At 33.4% G+C, this 18,313-nt stretch overlaps 2 protein-coding genes across 8 annotated transcripts in view; one reads left to right on the top strand and one right to left on the bottom strand.

The window, feature by feature from the left end:
• Positions 1 to 2,024: 2,024 nt before the first annotated feature.
• Positions 2,025 to 18,313, bottom strand: part of LOC143083781 (BTB/POZ domain-containing protein 3-like) — a 49,861-nt gene continuing 33,572 nt past the window's right edge. Inside the window, exons 2-5 of one of the 3 annotated variants that reach the window (XM_076260107.1) lie at positions 7,450 to 7,570; positions 6,764 to 6,804; positions 4,147 to 4,436; positions 2,025 to 3,260 (exon numbers count right to left, since the gene is read on the bottom strand). In XM_076260107.1, the coding sequence (XP_076116222.1) occupies positions 2,216 to 3,260; positions 4,147 to 4,403 (1,302 nt within the window). In that variant the 5' untranslated portion in view covers positions 4,404 to 4,436; positions 6,764 to 6,804; positions 7,450 to 7,570 and the 3' untranslated portion in view covers positions 2,025 to 2,215. Of the gene's footprint in view, positions 3,261 to 4,146; positions 4,437 to 6,763; positions 6,805 to 7,449; positions 7,571 to 8,638; positions 8,713 to 18,313 lie in introns of those variants that run through there. The other 2 variants (XM_076260106.1, XM_076260104.1) reach the window with 2 other exon arrangements.
• Positions 8,772 to 18,313, top strand: part of LOC143083780 (uncharacterized) — a 51,805-nt gene continuing 42,263 nt past the window's right edge. For 3 of the 5 annotated variants that reach the window (XM_076260103.1, XM_076260102.1, XM_076260099.1), the window contains exon 1: positions 8,772 to 8,932. The gene's annotated coding sequence lies outside the window, so the exon portion shown is untranslated. The remainder of the gene's footprint in view (positions 8,933 to 18,313) is intronic. The other 2 variants (XM_076260100.1, XM_076260101.1) reach the window with 2 other exon arrangements.

Below are 18,313 nucleotides of genomic sequence, written 5' to 3'. Positions count from 1 at the left end.
CCATACGAGATACCATATGCAAATGACGAAGAAATTGTTTACGTCATGGAGCGAACTTCAACAATGAGCAAAACCAATACTTCATAACAAGATATATATTGTCAGCATCTGTGACCGACACACATCACCAGTAGTATAACTCGGAATCACACTGGAAACCCGACAGTATCTGTACCTCGTCACGTGTCATCAGCTATAGAACTCAGAATCACACTTAAAACCTGACAGTATCTGTACCCCGTCACGTGTTATCATATATAGAACTCAGAATCACACTTGAAAAATGACTGTATCTGGACCCCGTCACGTATCATCAGTTATAGAACTCAGAATCACACTTGAAACCCGACAGTATCTGTACCTCGTCACGTGTCATCAGCTATAGAACTCAGAATCACACTTGAAAAATGACAGTATCTGTACCTCGTCACGTGTCATCAGTTATAGAATTCAGAATCGCACTTGAAACATGACAGTATCTGTACCCCGTCACATGACATCAGTTATAGACTTAAAACATGACAGTATCTGTACCCCGTCACGTGTCATCAGTTATAGAACTCAGAATCACACTTAAAACCTGACAGACTGTCAGTATCTGTACCCCGTCACGTGTTAATTGATGAAGGCATTATTGTCGTCTGATCAATGTTTAAGATTTTTTTTCTATTAAAGTTTCAAAATAATCATCAAAAATGAAAAACAAGAGGCTGTCCGAGTGACAGCTAAGTGATTTTTCAAGATTTATTTCTGTCCTGCCATTTTTCACTTTTACATGGACAATAACTCCAATGTTGAACTTGATTTTCATTTTGTCAGCAGTAACAACATATTAATTTTTTAAATGCTTAGGTTGAACAGTTCATGAGTAAATACACAAACACAGTTTGACAAAAGCCATCCCGCCCGCCGTACATCATCAAATCAATAACTGTTTTTCCCCTATGGAAATCCAGTTAAAAATGATAAAAAATTTACAATTAAGGGCAATAACTCCTATTAGAAGTCGTAAATGGAAAGAAGGATTCAAACATTCTGAACATATTTATCTGAGAATTGTCTCAGATTTTCTCTTATAATAGCGTTTTTCGAGATAGTAGACAAAACTTGTAGTTTAATACCGTTGATTTTATTTTCGCCATGTCAGTCATGTGTGTATGCAGGTGGAATCATCGGATATATTCTTATGCCCCATCCACAAGACAAGGGGCAATAAGTGCTACCCTTGATCGGCCTTCCACCTTTCCGTCCGTCCCATTTTGTTTCTGGCCACTTAACATAATGAAATTTGAGTCATCTAAATTTGATGAAACTCATACAAAATACTACGAGCCAACACTAGCAGAGATAATTCGAATTTTGACAGTGAGTGACTTACCGTTCTAGAGTTATGTCCCTTTCTTATTTTTTTCTTAAAATTGCCAAGCTTTAGCGAGGGCATTCGTGTCCTCAGTCACATACTTCTTTTATTTTGACGTGATACTAAAATGATGATTTTGCGCAAGTTTTGTTAGTTTTGGCCTAGACAATGAATAGGGGAAGATTTTTGTAAAAATGAAAAAAAACGAAGTACGACAGATCCCAAATGATGAGAAAATCTTTCGACCAGGTGAGCTAAAATCAGTTGGAAAGGGCTTGACTACTCTAGTCGTATTCCTTTTAGACGTAGAAACCTTAATTAGTATATTGAGCAAAATTTTAAACTATTTCCGTATTATACTGATAAATGTTTATTTTTTTTTACAGTTTTCAGGTTCAGTCTAAGGTTAAAGTTTTTCAGTGATCAATGACTTATACAAACTTTCAAAGAATTTATTGAAATTTAAACAGAAGCTTGTTTGTGACCAAAGACAATTAAGAGCGAAAGTTAAAAACATTTTTTCCCCCCGAATTTTACTAATGCACGGATATTGTTTATACATAATGAAATTAAAGTTTGTTAATTGTCATTGAATTTTATGAAACTTTGTTAAATCTTCATGGAATTTTTATGAAAATTTTACAGAAACTTTTTTATAACAAAGAACTCTATATTTTACATGAATTGATTCATTTTACAGTCAACGTCATACTGGCATCAAAGTTTACCAAAGTTTTATTATGTAAATATGATTTATTTCTTCTCTTGCGTGGTAGATGCATTTTTGAGAAGTAACGGTCTATGTTGAGGACGTCGTTGCCTCTTCAAAGTAATTGGTATACATGTCTGTTAAATTTATAAACTAAACACTAAACTAGCAAATTGTCCTTGGTGTACGTTCGTGCCACTGGTACAATGCGGAGAATTCCCGAATGTTATTGTGACCCCACATGATGGCACTACAGCTTTAGTTCTACAATTTGATCCATAATATGAAAGAGCCATGATTCCGTGCATTTTTATTGTGTAGTCTCTTTCAGCTAGAATACGAGCTGGTTTAGGAAAAGTTATCTTGCTTGTAGAACCATAGCCTTCACCATAACAAGTCTCTGCAGTATACAACAACACTTCATCATCATAAGTATCCAATACATATATAAACACAGTAATGGACTCGTTGTGGCCAGAATTACTGGGGACCGGATTGAATATATGGACCCCTCTTAACCAAATATCTACATCTGGTTTGAAGGTTAATGCATGCACACCATCACGTCCCCAAGGATGTGAAATCGACGAATGTCTTCCAACGGTGTAGATTTTTTTCTTTGATACAGGTTCTCGAGGACCGCTGATGAAAGTTTTTTTCTTGACACCAAAATGAGACTGGTATACGTCAATGACTTCTGCTTCTGTAAGTAACCCGGACTCAGCAATCTCTTTTGAGAAAAATTCCATATCAACGACTGGAAATCGTATCAAAAATATCAAATCGCCAACAGTTTCTCGTATACTTTCGGCTGTTAGTTCTAACTTAGCAATCTCGCACTGGCCGATTCCCCATTTTAACAGGAAAGCACAGACGTCATTTTCTGAGCAATTGAGTTTCTCTGACTTTAGAATCTCCTCTACACAGATTCGAGACAGTGATATAGCATGTTCTGATAAAAGGCATTTCTTTGTGTTTTGTTCTATGTATTCCATACTTTGTTCTTTAAGATCGTCAAGATGAAATTCACAGGCTGTCTGTAGAGATTTAGTAGCATGTTCGGACACTGCAGATTTCTTGAGAAGAGTCTCACATTCCCTTTTCACTTTTGAAAGCATGTATTTATCCGAAGCATAAAGCATTTCTTTCACGTTGTCATTCGAAACCTTTACTTGGTCAGTATATATGTACCTGAAACAGAATGCCGTGACATTTATGTTTGTTAAATCAAATCTGCAATATGCTAGCTTTTAGAATGAGTGGGTAGTGTGGGCGAATGTGGTTTCTAAACGGGTATATGCCACTGCGGTAGAGGTTTCCTCCAAGAGGATATCACCAGCCCAGTATTCAGCACATCTGTGTTGACATGGATTATCATTGCTATGGTCGTATCTATGAATAAATTATTTACAATCTTCGAATTTTCGAAATACTATAGATCTTCTAATCCAGAAACAGATTACCTTAGACGTATTTTACTTAACAATTTTTGCGGGTTTTCAGAGCTCTTCGATTTGATTCGTTAAACGCAAATTGGCCGCATTCGGCTTTCATCCTTTGCTGATGTTTTACCATTTTTTGCAAAATACCACAGTGATTTGAGACAATGTTGGGTTTTTTTTCTATTAATATTCAATGAAGTAAACCAAGCTTATGCTTTTTTCATTGAAATGTGCTACCGTTTGTCACGGGCATATTTTGTTTGAAACTGTACAGCCTACATTCCACTTTCGGAATTTCGGAAATCATTTTTAATTAAAGAATGTGTACGTATCTCTTTCAAAGCTTTGTTTCTTTGTTTTTGTTTAAGTATACTTTTGGTATTATTATGCTGTATCAGTTCTCCGACGCTTGTATTATGTTTTTTATTTCAAATATTGGCCCAGAGAGCATCACCAAAGAAATTGCTTGAACCAAATGACAAAAAAATATGCTAGTCTTTCTTTTAAATTCGGCGTACTTGTACGGAGAATCAGCAGATGCAAACTCTCTCGTGGATTTAACATAAGACTTCCTGCATTCAGTTCTGTTGGAGCTTCTTATTATCTGTTTTAACATTTAATAAACATAAACTTACTTTAATATTTCACGAAATGTCTTTAAGTCAATGTCCGGTATAAGTATGTCCCCTGTTTCAGGCATCGAACCTTCAAACATCGTATAAAATACAGGACTTCGACTTGACATCATGTACTTGTGTGCTTTTATTGGTCTTTCTTCATCGCCTACCCTCAGTGTGACATCACACATTATTTCCTTCTCTAACATATATATCATACATTCTGATAAGGTCTTCCCGTCTTGCCAGTCCTTTATATCAGCTTCACCATTCATCTTCAACTTCAAAAGACTTGTACTGATCACACACTGTAAAATAGATATTTTTTACATGTAATTAATCCTTGGATAATGTTCTGTCCGAATTCTACGTTTAAGCATTTTAAGACATTGAAGGTCACTAACTACGTTTCTGTCTACTATATAGAAAAGGTGCGATCGTGTTAATTTTGCTACAGATGTTTGTCGCTCCTGTTTTCAACTTTTACTAACATTTTGTTTTTCCTATGCGTGGCAACCCCTATATTTTAAAATGAAGGACATTCTAAATATAAATTTGTGAATACAGCCGAGTGGTTCTTTAATGATTTTCATAATTTCTGTTTACATGAATTTACCACTTAAACTTGTTAAATCAAATCAAATATTTTGTGATTCATATAACAATCGGAGATATCACAACATTTGGTATTGAAAAAAAACCCAGTAATTATTGATAACCAAGAAAACAAAAGGATCAGAACGGTATAATCTGAAATTACAATAGCACATGTGTTAACTATAGCAGTCTCAGGTGTTGTTTGCGGAATAAACAACGGTAAAACACAGCTGGGTACGTCTTTGCAACTATAAGCACCTTATATGAATATTTCTGACATCATGGATTCCATAATTTTCTAAAGTTGTGAATTAAATTTTTAAAAGTGTAAAAATTACAGTAAAAATCGGAATTCAGTACATATAGTATCAAGCATCCTAATAGTGCAAATTGGTAATGAATCATTATCTGCTACAGTAGAAAGCGGAGCTCTGATTTATACTAATTAATCAATATCTGCTCGTAAAAATTGGTATATCAAGATTTTTAAAATATGAGGATTGCTGATTGTACTAAACATTACTAACATAGAAACAATAATAACAATATTTCCTAAAAAAAAAACACAATTGGTGTATTTCTGAATACTTACTACATTAACATATAGTGTTATTAAAAATGTACCAATAGATGGTTTGCAACTTTGAATTCAAAACTTTTGAGTAATTATTCAAAAACGAATTAGGACTTTTTTTTACCAAAACCAAATTATTGCGGAAGTATTTCCTTATATTAGCTTTAAAATACATATTAACTGTAGTATAGTTAAATTGATTGATGGGTGTAACAATTCTTGAATATCAATACTGGAGCAGTTATTTCCAGGTCTGGTATTGAAAATGCTGTAAATGGTTTACATCTTTAATGAACTCTGAGACAATGCAGAGCTTGACACATTGCATAGACACCTGACTTGAAGTGATGCTCTATATTGGATGTATGTTGGCTTTGTCACTTGTTGCTGTCTAATTGACGTTTACCCACACATTGGCGTATAGACCGGCGTGCACAAAGACAAGACAAGACAAGACAAAACAATTTTAATCTTTAAAACCACTGTATACACATTGGTACAAAGAATGAAATAATAATACATAGTATACAAAATAAATTGCGTACAGAGAAAATTGATAAAGTCCGTTTACCTTAGTTGCACGTCAGGGGAACGCTTTAGCAATCGTTAAACGCGCGTTGCATACGTTTGAAGTACGTCGAAATGCAGAGATATACACTTGGTTCAACGCTAAAACTCCAAGAAATCAGCTCAAGCGTTTGCCAAGCGTTAATACATGTACGCCACAAACGCGTTTCAACGCTACAGATAAGTTTGAGACACATTTAGGGCACGTTGTATACAAGATAGTTCGGCTTTATGCGGGTATGTTTGTAACAAACACCCCATAATTAAACGTTCCAGACACGCCGAAAGCAAGGATTATCGTCCCAGATACGACCGGGACGCGTTTCAAAAACGTTAAGGTGGTACCCAACGCTTTCACTTAAATTAATTTGGCTCGTTTAATTTTAATAAAATTTTGACAAAGTATTTACTCTAACCCTTTGACAAAAAGATAAAAATTTTAAAAAATTTGAACCAACCGTTTTGTCAGAAAATTACACTGGTTAATATACAAAATTACAAGCGTACGTATTGTCATCGTACATGATTTTTTTTACCACGCCCGGCGTTCGTCGGAGCTTTACGCTAATGTGTGATGCCGGTATTAATTCATAGAAACATTATACAATCATGTTTTATATAAAAAAAAATTAAAAAAAAAACGTTTAAAGATATCCAACAAAACTGATGCTGTCTTTGTCCTTTTTGAGACCCATAGATAGAATTTGGAAGCATATTGTATATTAGGTTTCTCCAATGTCTATTACTTTTTTTTTAATAAATCAGGGGCGGATCCTCCAAAAAAGGGGGTTCAAACCCCCGGACCCCCCCCCCCCCTTGATCCGCCACTGTAAATGATTATTACTAAATAATGTAAGCATGCTAAAATTATTACATTTGCTAGATCGTTCATCATACCTTGCCTTACAATAGTTACTCAAAGTCGTTTGAATTTCCTGCTGAAATATTAAAAAAGAGAGCTAATTATATCCTAGACACATAGTAAATGAAAACATTACATCAGGTTATTTTAAATCAAAAAGTACATTAATCCATAGTGTTAATGAAAGTAATGTGTTTGTAACTGCTGTGAAATATATATTTTGTGACTTAATTCAATTTCAATTTGGCATTCAAAATGTGCTGAAATGCATGGGATTTATTCTATATTTTGGAATGAAAGCATTTTACATAATTTGCCTTATTTCTCAAATTATAAATATTCTATTTTCCAATTTAACGTTTTCCATTTCAAGATTAACATGATTAAAGAAACTTGTTATAGTTCAAATTTTAAATAAATTTTTCGCGAAAAAATGTTGTCACACTCGAAAACTAAGAAAGATCAATATTCAGTCGAAAAAAACTGACAAGAACCCAACCAGACATTTAAACCTTCTGCATGTGTAAATTATATAAAATATGTAAATTTCTTCATGTGTATATTGGATCTATGTATTTCTTCATGTGTATATTGGATCTATGTATAGCTTTGTAAAACACAAATCAATAATACACAAATGACTGATTTACAAACAACACTCAGCTTTATACATGTTATATAAATTAGTAAAACCTCAATTGAATAAAAAAGAACGACTTACCTTTTGTCGAGTAGAAGTAGTTAAAATGTGTTCTTAGATTCATTCGGCTGATTAACAGTACCTTCATCACCAACAAGTAATAGCTTTTCTAAAAAGCTAGCCGTCTCTTAGCTGAAAAGAGCTGAAAGTGTTTGAAAAATTATAAAAGGCTAATACACTTTTTCTAATTTACCAAGATTTTTTTGGATAATGTATCAACACTGGAATGGTAGGGGTGATGTCTTAACTCGTGCCTTGATCGTTTGTCTTATTCTTTGTTAACTGTAATATGGACACTAACTATGTTATAAATTGTTTTATGTCAAAATTACACGAAAAACATGTTGATAATTGGCAAGCTGTTTTTACATTCTGATAAATCTGTATCGGACAGAGGTGGCAATAAGCTACGAACTTAAAGACTTTTTCAGGAAAAATTTGAACCAGGAGAATACTCCAAATAGCTTTACCCTTCAGTCACAGAAGTGCTTTCGCCAAATTTAGATGTGGTTTTGCTCCCCTAAGAATTGAAACAGGGAGATATGAAAATATTGTTTTAGAAAGTAGAGTGTGCCATATATGTGACGTTTTTATTGAAGATGAAGCGCATGTTTTATTAAGATGTCCCCTTTATGACGATTTTAGAAACCATTTATATTATGTTGCTGAAACTTTTAATGATAATTTTAATACTTTAGATGATAATCAAAAGTTAGTGTTTTTATTCTCAGATGTAAATATGATACGTATGTGTGTGTCAAAACCTGTCATTTGATTTTAAAAAATACGTAGAGATTTTATATATTTTAAATAGTATTTATTTCATATTGTTTTAATAGTCTCTTATAATTCTGTATAGAATGGCTCTCGTTTTATCTAGTGTTATTTTACAATGTATAAAGATTGATTGTACTTGTAGAGAGATGAGACTTTAATAAAACACGATCAAACATTGAATTGAATTGAATACAGAGAATGAAATACGCCTCTATTTTTATCCCTGTCGTAAAATTGTTATATGTAACTCTATGAAAATAAAGTATATTCATGGAGCTTCATGTAATATATTCAGTACACATATTGATTAATTCAATTTTCATGGTAAAGTCGGCTTTATCATAAAACATTCTGGGTAAAACTCGGTACAAGTTTTGAAATATACAGGCTTAAATCGTTCATTTATAAAACAGCACTATCAGGGTATTTTTACTTTCACAATTAGCCAACTTGCAGTAAGCAATGTAAATGCCTCAAAAAAATAATTCCGAATATTCTAGGTAGTGTCGAAATTGATTTTGTTTTAGTTTTGAAATAAGCCAATCAGATTACTCGTTTCATGAGGCGTGGGTTTTTTAAACGGAAGATGCTAAAGATGTCAACAAACATATTTCCCCCAGTTTACGAATAATAATACCCGAGTACATTTATTGTAAAGATAAATAGTGTATGCAATCATAGATGTGAACAATACGTGAGTTATAAGAGGATCGGAGTAATCTAAAAGGTTATAATTTGCAGATAAAACATAATTTTGTTCTTCTGTCGTTCTGAACAGGTCAGGAATAACCACCAATTGGTGGATTATACCTCAATTGACGTATAAAAAATATCCACCAATTGACATATAATGGTATAGACCAATTGGTGTATAATTCTTTGTTTTTTCAAAACAAATTATTCCACCAAAATGGAGCATTTTTCTTAAAACCAAATTATAGTATGAAAACTTGACAAACATTCCTAGTTTAGTATTGTAACATAACATATTGCATTTAATCAATAATTATATTTGAAGTTTCTTCTATTGTTATCTTGTCAATTTTTGATTGGCAAATTTACCTGTCTGCAGTCATATGATCACAGTACAACTCCAGAGGTGAATGGAGCTCTTTGTTAATACTTAACTTTCATTATCAAAAGTCAATCATGGTCAATAGCACAAATGTTTCAACAAAAGAATTGTTGTACACATGCATTCTCAAGAGATGCAGCAGGCTTTGACAAAACTGAAACTTTCAGAGGAGTCGGAGAGGACTCAATAAGGGTCATGAAATAGGTTGCAAGTTGCAAAATCATGCTCTTATCTCACACTAGCATTTAATTACAAAAAACTTGCATTATACATCAATTGGTCTATCAGGGCTTTCCATTGAAGCCGGTAGCCGGCGGAAATCCGCCGTTTGCGGTGGCCTCAAGTGCCGGCTACTTCACTTACAAAAATATAAATTCAAAAAGAAAAAAATAACTTTTTCAAATGTTTACAGGCAGCCAAGAGACGTATTGTCGCAAAGTCGCGGTCACGATAAACAAGGGATGACAAGTCAGTGTTTACCTTGGGCTAAATATAGTTCACATGAATTCAGTCACTGATTGGTTGTCTATTTAAAGTCAGAATGCATCGTTTCTTTTCAAAGATAACAAGAGAGACGTTCCGGTGGTCATTGAACGATAACAATAGAGACGTTCCGATGGTCATTAACTCGTTGGCTTTTTTTGGGCGTTTAAAACGTGAAGACAATCAGATAGGATGACAATCTTATGTTATGGAATAATATCAGTCAAATTAAAGAAAGTGTAGTAGATCATATTGTTCAGAATCTGGGACACAGTATCTATTGAAGTTCATTTTTCAAAGCCCACGTGGTGTTCAGAGAATCAAGGTGAAAAACGAAAGTAGAATATTGTCGACTCGACCTCAAATGAATAACATTTCCAAATGATTTATGTATCCGACTTATTGAACAGTTTACAAAAAAGAGAAAATCAGAGGATATATCAATGCTTGAGAAATAATTGTATGATTTAAATACGCGTAACAGTCTTTAGAGAGAAAAGGGGGGTCATTTGTTTACAAAAGCACGTATAGAATTAGTTATGCAAAATAAATCGATCAAGTTTTCTAACAAACCGGATTATTTTATAAATAAAACTCCTTTAAAAGTAACTGAATTTTAAGCATTAGGTAATAAAAATAAACAAAACTATAACATTAAAAAAAAATGAAATTTCTTTGAGATTTTTTTTTTCTTTAATTTCATACATAAAAAATAGTCATTTGAAAGATGAAATTAGGTGCCAGGAGATTGCGAGAATGCAGGATTTTGCTCTATTTATTCCAGAGCTTCTGGGGGCCTTGAGCGGCCCCCAGACCCCCTGCCGTAAGGCACCAAGCTTACAGCTTGGTGGGCGTCCGGCTTCGCCGAACGCATGTAACAGCCGCCTATAATTTTAATTGAGCCTTCTACTTCAATTTCAATGGAAAGCCCTGGTCTATACCAATATACCCCAATTGGTGGATTATACGTCAATTGAGGTATAATCCACCAATTGGTGGTTATTCCTGACCTGCTAAAGTTTTGTCATGTCTGAGGCCTGTGGGGGTCTCACTAATTAGCGACAAGAAGGTACAGAAAGTGATTTTTAGCTCACCTGGCCTAAAAGTCCATGTGAGCTTTTCTCATCACTTGGCGTCCGTCGTCGTCCTCTGTCGTCGTTAACAATTTTTTAAACATCTTCTCCTCTGAAACTACTGAATGGATTTGAATGAAACTTAGCATGATTGTTCCTTAGATTATCCTGCACAAAGTGTGTGCTTCGATTTTTGATCCGTCAAAAAACATGGCCGCCGTTACTTAAAATAGAACATAGGGGTCAAAGCAGTTTTTGGCTTATATCTCAAAAACGAAAGCATTTAGAGCAAATCTGACATGGGGTAAATATGTTCATTAGGTCAAGATCTATCAGCCCTGAAATTTTCAGATGAATCAAACAAACCATTGTTGGGTTGCTGCCACTTAATTGGTAATTTTAAGGAAATTTTGCAGTTTTTGGTCATTATCTTGAATATTATTATAGATAAAGATAAACTGTAAACAACAAAAATGATCAGCAAAGTAAGATCTACAAATAAGTTTATATGACCAAAATTGTCAATTGACTCCTTAAGGGGTTATTGTCCTTTAATGACAATTTTTCACAATTTGTTCATCATATTTGCTAACTTTAAAAAATCTTCTCCTCTGAAACTACTGAATGGATTTAGATGAAACTTAATATGATTGTTCCTTAGATTATCCTGCACAAAGTGTGTGCTTCGATTTTTGATCCGTCAAAAAACATGGCCGCCGTTACTTAAAATAGAACATAGGGGTCAAATGCAGTTTTTGGCTTATATCTCAAAAACAAAAGCATTTAGAGCAAATCTGACAGGGGTAAAAATGTTCATTAGGTCAAGATCTAAATGTATCAGCCCTGAAATTTTCAGATGAATCAAACAAACCATTGTTGGGTTGGGTTGCTGCCACTTAATTGGTAATTTTAAGGAAATTTTGCAGTTTTTGGTCATTATCTTGAATATTATTATAGATAAAGATAAACTGTAAACAGCTTAAATGATCATCAAAGTAAGATCTACAAATAAGTTAATATGACCAAAATTGTCAATTGACCCCTTAAGGGGTTATTGTCCTTTAATGACAATTTTTCACAATTTGTTCATCATATTTGCTAACTTTAAAAAATCTTCTCCTCTAAAACTACTAAACCAAATTCAACCAAACTTCAACTGAATGATCAGTAGGGTGTATAAAATAAAGTTTGTGCTTTATTTTTTATTTCGTCAAAAAACATGGCCTTCATGGCTAAAAATAGAACACAGGGTAAAATGCAGTTTTTGGCTTATATCTCAAAAACTCCAGCATTTAGCATGTTTAGAGCAAATAAGACAAGAAGTTCAAGTATTTATTAGGTCATGGTCTACCTGTCCTGAAATTTTCAGCTGAATTGGGTAACTGGTTTTTCAGGTATAATGCCCCTGAATTGATGATTTTAAAGAAATTTTGCAGTTTTTGGTTATTATCTTGAATATTATTGTAGATACAGATAAACTGTTAATAGCAAAAATGTTAAGCAAAGTAAGATCAACAAATAAGTCAATTTGACCTAAATTGTCAATTGACCCCTTAAGGAGTTATTGCCCTTTAAAGACTTTTTTCACAATTTGTTCATGTTGACTTACTTTAAAAAATCTTCTCCTTTGAAACTGTTGTATCAATTTCAGCCAAACTTAGGCTAAATGAGTTTCAGAGTATCTAGTATAAATTTTATATTTCATTTCCTTGTATGTCAGAAACATAGCTCCTATGGCTAAAATAGAACATAGGAGAAAATGATTTTTTTTTTTGCTTTTGAAGAAAATAGGACGATTCAAAGAACATTTAAATAAATTGAAAAGCCAAAATAATCATTGATAAGAGATTTAACCAAAAAAATTAAGGTGAGCGATTCAGGCTCTTGAGAGCCTCTTGTTTTTAAATCAACTGATCTAAGAAAACTTGACCTCATTTTAAAGGCATTGTGAAGACATTTTCAAAACAGTTTCACTTTTATCAATACACATAATAACAACGAAGAAATAGCAAATTTTCAAAATGGTATTTTTTTACTATTCTGGAAAAACTGTTTCCTCTCTTTAAAAAATAATAAAATATATTTTTTTTTAATCATTTGGGTTATATCTTTGTTTATTTTGCTTCTTTTACATCTTGTTAGTCAATTTCAATCCTCCATATTAGTTTTTTGGTCAAAATAGAAGCATAAAGCATGAAAATGTCAACCACTCTCATGAAATTCTATCGTCCAAAGTCATATAACATGACGATACCTTTATACATTCCTTTTTTCCGAGCATCAGTTGGTATATTGAAAATGAAAAGTAAAACTTTATAAACATTTGAATGTCAAGAAACAAAATATAAATATGAATATTACTCTTTATATACAAATGTATATGTTTGTGTGTGTGTATAAAAAAGAAGATGTGGTATGATTGCCAATGAGACAACTCTCCACAAGAGACCAAATGACACAGAAATTAACAACTATAGGTCACCATACGGCCTTCAACAACCCGAAATGACAAATGTAAAACAATTCAAACCAGAAAACTAACGGCCTAATTTATGTAAAAAAAAAATGAATGAAAAACAAATATTTAACACATCAACAAACGAAAACCACTGAATTACAGGCTCCTGACTTTGGACATGCACGTACATTGTACATACATGTACAGAATGTGGTGGGATTTAACATGTTAGTGGGCGCCCAATCCTCCCCCTGACCTCACCTGTGACAGTACAACATAAGAACTAACTATAAAAATCAGTTGTACCATGAGAGACAAGAAAAGTTTTGAAATATGTCATCTGTCTTTGTATAGTCATGATAGTTTTAGAATGTTCCTTTTTCATTAAAATTCTATTTAATGAAATATTCTTATTCTTATATAGCATATATAGTGAATGCTTATAAATAAAAATAAACAACAACCTTAGAACTAACAATTATTCTACAGGACTGAAATACCTGTTGCACTGAAAAACAATGAAAATAATATAACATTATTTTTATTCGAGAAATTTAACAAAATAATTATGTCAGATCACTGTAAATACTTGTATGTATAAAAGTAAAATAAATTCATATCTGTATATCAGTTATAATATTTATACAGTGAAATCTGTAAACCAATCTCATTCAGGCTTAAATTAAAATATTGTTTGTTTGCCCTTTACCGACCGACCCTATCAATTCGTTCCGCCTGAAAATCTTTTATTTGCATTTACCAGCAAGATTTTATTTTATTTTATATTTTCGTTCCTACCAAAAATCTTATATTTGTATTTCCCGCTCAAAACTTTTTTTACCGGAATCCTCGGGTTTTATCTTTACGTATAAGGTCCAGTCCGTTTGGTATCACCTGAGCGTTTGACATGAACACTTCCATTTGAAGTTTCAAAGCATTTGTTTGAAATCGATGTTGAACGCTTTCTGAAATCATGATATGAAGTACGTTACTCTGTACCTTGGGTTCATTTACAAAAAAGTTTGTTTGATACAAAAGTATTAACGTGTGTACAAACTAATTTGTAAACGGACGTTGTATTCTATGTAGGGATGGCCTTTTGTGATCCGCATATGATTATCAGAATGATTATGTTAACGATGCCGCTAAATTATTTATATCTGACATGAACCAAAAGTGACAAAACCCTGTAAAGTGGAGAAAATCTGGCAGTAAAATCGCCAAGTTTTCCATACAGATCATTTATAAATGTGATGCAAAATACGTGACAATTGAGTTTTAAGTCTTATAGCATTTTTATTGGGAAAAAAGGCACACACGAAATTTGTAACACTCTAGGGACTTTTTCTACTAGTAATATATGTCTGCCCGGACATTATCTTACCAGTACAAAGTTATCTCTAATATATTTTTTTTCAAAACTAATAGTCCCAGCGGAAAACTTATTTGCAAAACGGACAAAAAAATGACATTATGCAGATTTTGTATCTATAAAATAAAATATTTTACCTACCTGCCTACCCATGACAAATAATATACCGAGCCAAGTTATTTTTTTTGGGAAAAAAATAAAATATTTTACCTACCTACCTACCCCGTTTCAAAACATAGGGTCGGAAAAGGGCAAACAAACAATATTTTAATTTAGGCCTCAGGACTGAAATTCAAAATGCATTGAATGTGAATAGCATTCGAAGTTAACTGCCGCTACTGCATGGATTCCTATGTAGGTTTTTAGTTGAACATGTTGAAAATACATATATTGATTGTTGTTAAAACCACATTATTCAGTATCCTTACAATCTCGTGTACAATGACAAGTGGTTGAACTATCTTTAAATCTTTGATTTTCAATCAAAACTAAACCAAAAGTTGTCCATGCAAGGGAAATAACTCTGTATACACAAAAAGGAGGGTTATTTATAAAAAATAATTTTGATTTGAACACAGCTATCTAGATTTATTTATTGGACCTAATTATTTAATTAATATATTAAACTTAATAAAAAAGTACATTTTATGGCTGTATAACGTTCCCTTGTATTTTTATGAAACGAATGTAACTTGCAAACCCTTGTTTGTACTTCAAATATTTCACCGTATTCCCGAAAATTATAATATACAGAAGCATGAATATTCATATAATATCTATCAAAAGCAATCAGAACCTTCTGAGACTTAACAAGTTAATAGAAGGCCGTAATCATGGTAATCGGAGGTCACACTAAGATTTTATTTTTACACACATCTGGGAATTATTTAGGGTAGTTTGGAGTTATCTCCCATTGGTTTGCCATACCTACGACAAGAAAGCTTATTCAGCGTCAGGAAAATAAATTAAGTGTTAGGATTTCTAAATGACTCTATAAATGAATGCATGGATAATATTTGGAGTGACCATGCCACCATGGTTGATTTATTTTTGAACTTGAAGGTTCAAACAAAATTTAATGAAAGATAAATTATGTTATCTTTGATCTCCTGTAGTTGGTGTACCAGTATGGTTAATATCACGAATTTTTCGTTCAGATTATATTTGTTTGTCTCGAAAATTACCTCACTGTTTCTCACTGTTTATTTCACCAAAATTTTTTATTTTTTTTGCGTCTGTTTAAATTTTGAATTGTCATGTTTGTTAGTGGAACCTACACACAAAAATTGGACTTACGTAAAATTCCCTGCCCATTCCAAGGTTTACAGCTGTTCTTAACCCATTGTATGCCAGAGGACCAATTTTGGGCAGATCCAAACATACTATGTTTAGTGCCAGAGGGCTGATTCTAGGCCGATGTTATTTTAGCGACGTTACCATTGCCGTCAACAAAACAGAATTGTAATGTCGATTTCCGGCTGCCTAAGAGCGCACTTGCCGTTGCATTTCAAAAATAACGTATGACTAATTTTTCGTTCAGATTATATTTGTTTGTCTCGAAAATTACCTCACTGTTTCTCACTGTACAAAGAAGACTTGTGAGTGGTTCCGCTGGATGTTTTTTATTACCCATTTAAATTTCCATTCAATTTCCTATTGACACGTCTGTTGTCTTTGCAAGAAGCAGGACCTGCTAACAATTCTGAAGCAACTAAGATGTAACACCACTATTAACCGTGTATGAGATGAGCCCCGTCTCCCTACTCACCTAAAATCAAATATACACGGTCTCCACGTCTGTTGTCTTTGCAAGAAGCACTTTTAACCAATCACATCCCTAGAAATGTTTAGGAGGTAAGATAAATGATTATATTTGCATTTTTTATGAAGTCCATTTCCACGTCTAACACAAACAGTTCTTTCTTTCTCCCATTCCACCCGTTTCGGTCTGAACAACCGCTACAATCTTTTTCTTTTCCGTCGGGGACCTAACAGAGTTGTATGTGCGCATTATTTAGTTCACGATTAGGGAGTCTTTGCTGACTTGATCGTTGATAAAAGATGCTCTTTTGCGAGATCCTCAATTATACTTTGCAGAAATGATATAAACCTAGAGAGACATGGTGCATCACTATTTTGTTTATAAAGTACATATAAGCATTTAATTTGTTACCATTCTTTGTAGAAGATTGAATATAATTTTTATACGACCACAAAAAAAAATTTGGGATCGAATAATGGTATGATGTCGTCGTCTGCGTTGTCTGAAGATAAATTGGTTTCCGGACAATAATTTTAGTTTAAGTAAATAGATCATTATGACATTTTTTTTAGGGTTTATGGTGCCAACATTTAAGGAATTAAGGGGCCAAAAACAAGCATTTTTTTGTGTGTAATTGTATGGATCTTTCTGAAATTGTACCACAATGTTCCATGTAACAAAGGGGTGGCTGGGTTAATTACCCAAAACATGTAGGAATTAGGGGCCAAAAAGAAGCATGTTTCTAGTTTCCAGACAATAACTTGTGGTTAAGTGTATGGATCTCTCTGAAATTGTACTACAAGGGTTCATACAACAAAGGAAATGTTGGAATTATTACTCCAAGGGGGGTTTCAATAAGTTGGGGTGGGGGTTACAATTTTTTAAGGGATTCATAATTTTTTTCAAAATTTTTCAAATTCCGATTTTTGGAAAGTTTCAAGAAGAAATCCTCAATTGCGCAATAGATTTGTAAGATCTTTGACCACATTTATTTTTTGTCAAAAACCTATATTATGTCATAAATTTGATTACAATCCAAATTCAGAAAGTATCAAGCTTGAATATTGTGACCAAATTTTCCCCAACTGTTCAGGGTTTGACCACTGCGGTGGTATCCGGCTGCGCTCAGCGAAGCATTTTATTTTCCATACTATCATATAGTTTTTCTTTTATCGACATATGCGCTGACTAGCTCATCAGCTACAGTGTAGATCTACTACTCTGGGGGCTAGGATTTTCATTGTGTTCATATTTTTTTCCGAACCTTCTGCCGATATTTTTTTTTCTTACATGTATGAGAAGGAAAGCAACATTTTTTTCCCTATCATGTGAAAAAGAAAAACATCAAGCAGGTGACAGCATCAAAATTTGTTCACGCTACAATGCAAAATCTTATTATTTTTCGGTCACCAGCTAGGCCATCAAAATATTTTTTCTCCAAAAAATGGTGCATTTTGGTAATTGGACTAGAACTCCACCGGCCAAAACAATAATTTGGAAATCATATTTTAAGAGGTGGTTCTTCACCCTACCGTGATTTTCCCATTTCATTTTATTTTTGTATCCACATCTCCTCAGTAAGTAACAATTTTTGTCAACTTTTATTCTGGGGGGCAAAATGGGGGGGGGGGGGGGGGGGAGGTCTGTTTGAGGTCAAATGCAGGACAGGGTTTCTTTGTGAAAATATCAAGGATGAGCAATTGGTTTAAATAAAACAGCCGTAACACAAAAGGGGCACACAATTAAAGATTATTTTAATTCAGAAAAAAAATTGCGCGCACCAGCGTGCTGAAAGACAATGCCACGGTCAAAATTTTGCCTAAAAAATAATCAGGATCCATAATTTGATCCAAATACCCCATCTTGAAAATTAAATGATTGCTTC

Source organism: Mytilus galloprovincialis, chromosome 7, assembly GCF_965363235.1.
Source record: "Mytilus galloprovincialis chromosome 7, xbMytGall1.hap1.1, whole genome shotgun sequence".
Lineage (NCBI taxonomy): Eukaryota > Metazoa > Mollusca > Bivalvia > Mytilida > Mytilidae > Mytilus > Mytilus galloprovincialis.
Note: the sequence above shows the minus strand (reverse complement) of the source record. Positions and strands in the feature narration are given on the sequence as shown.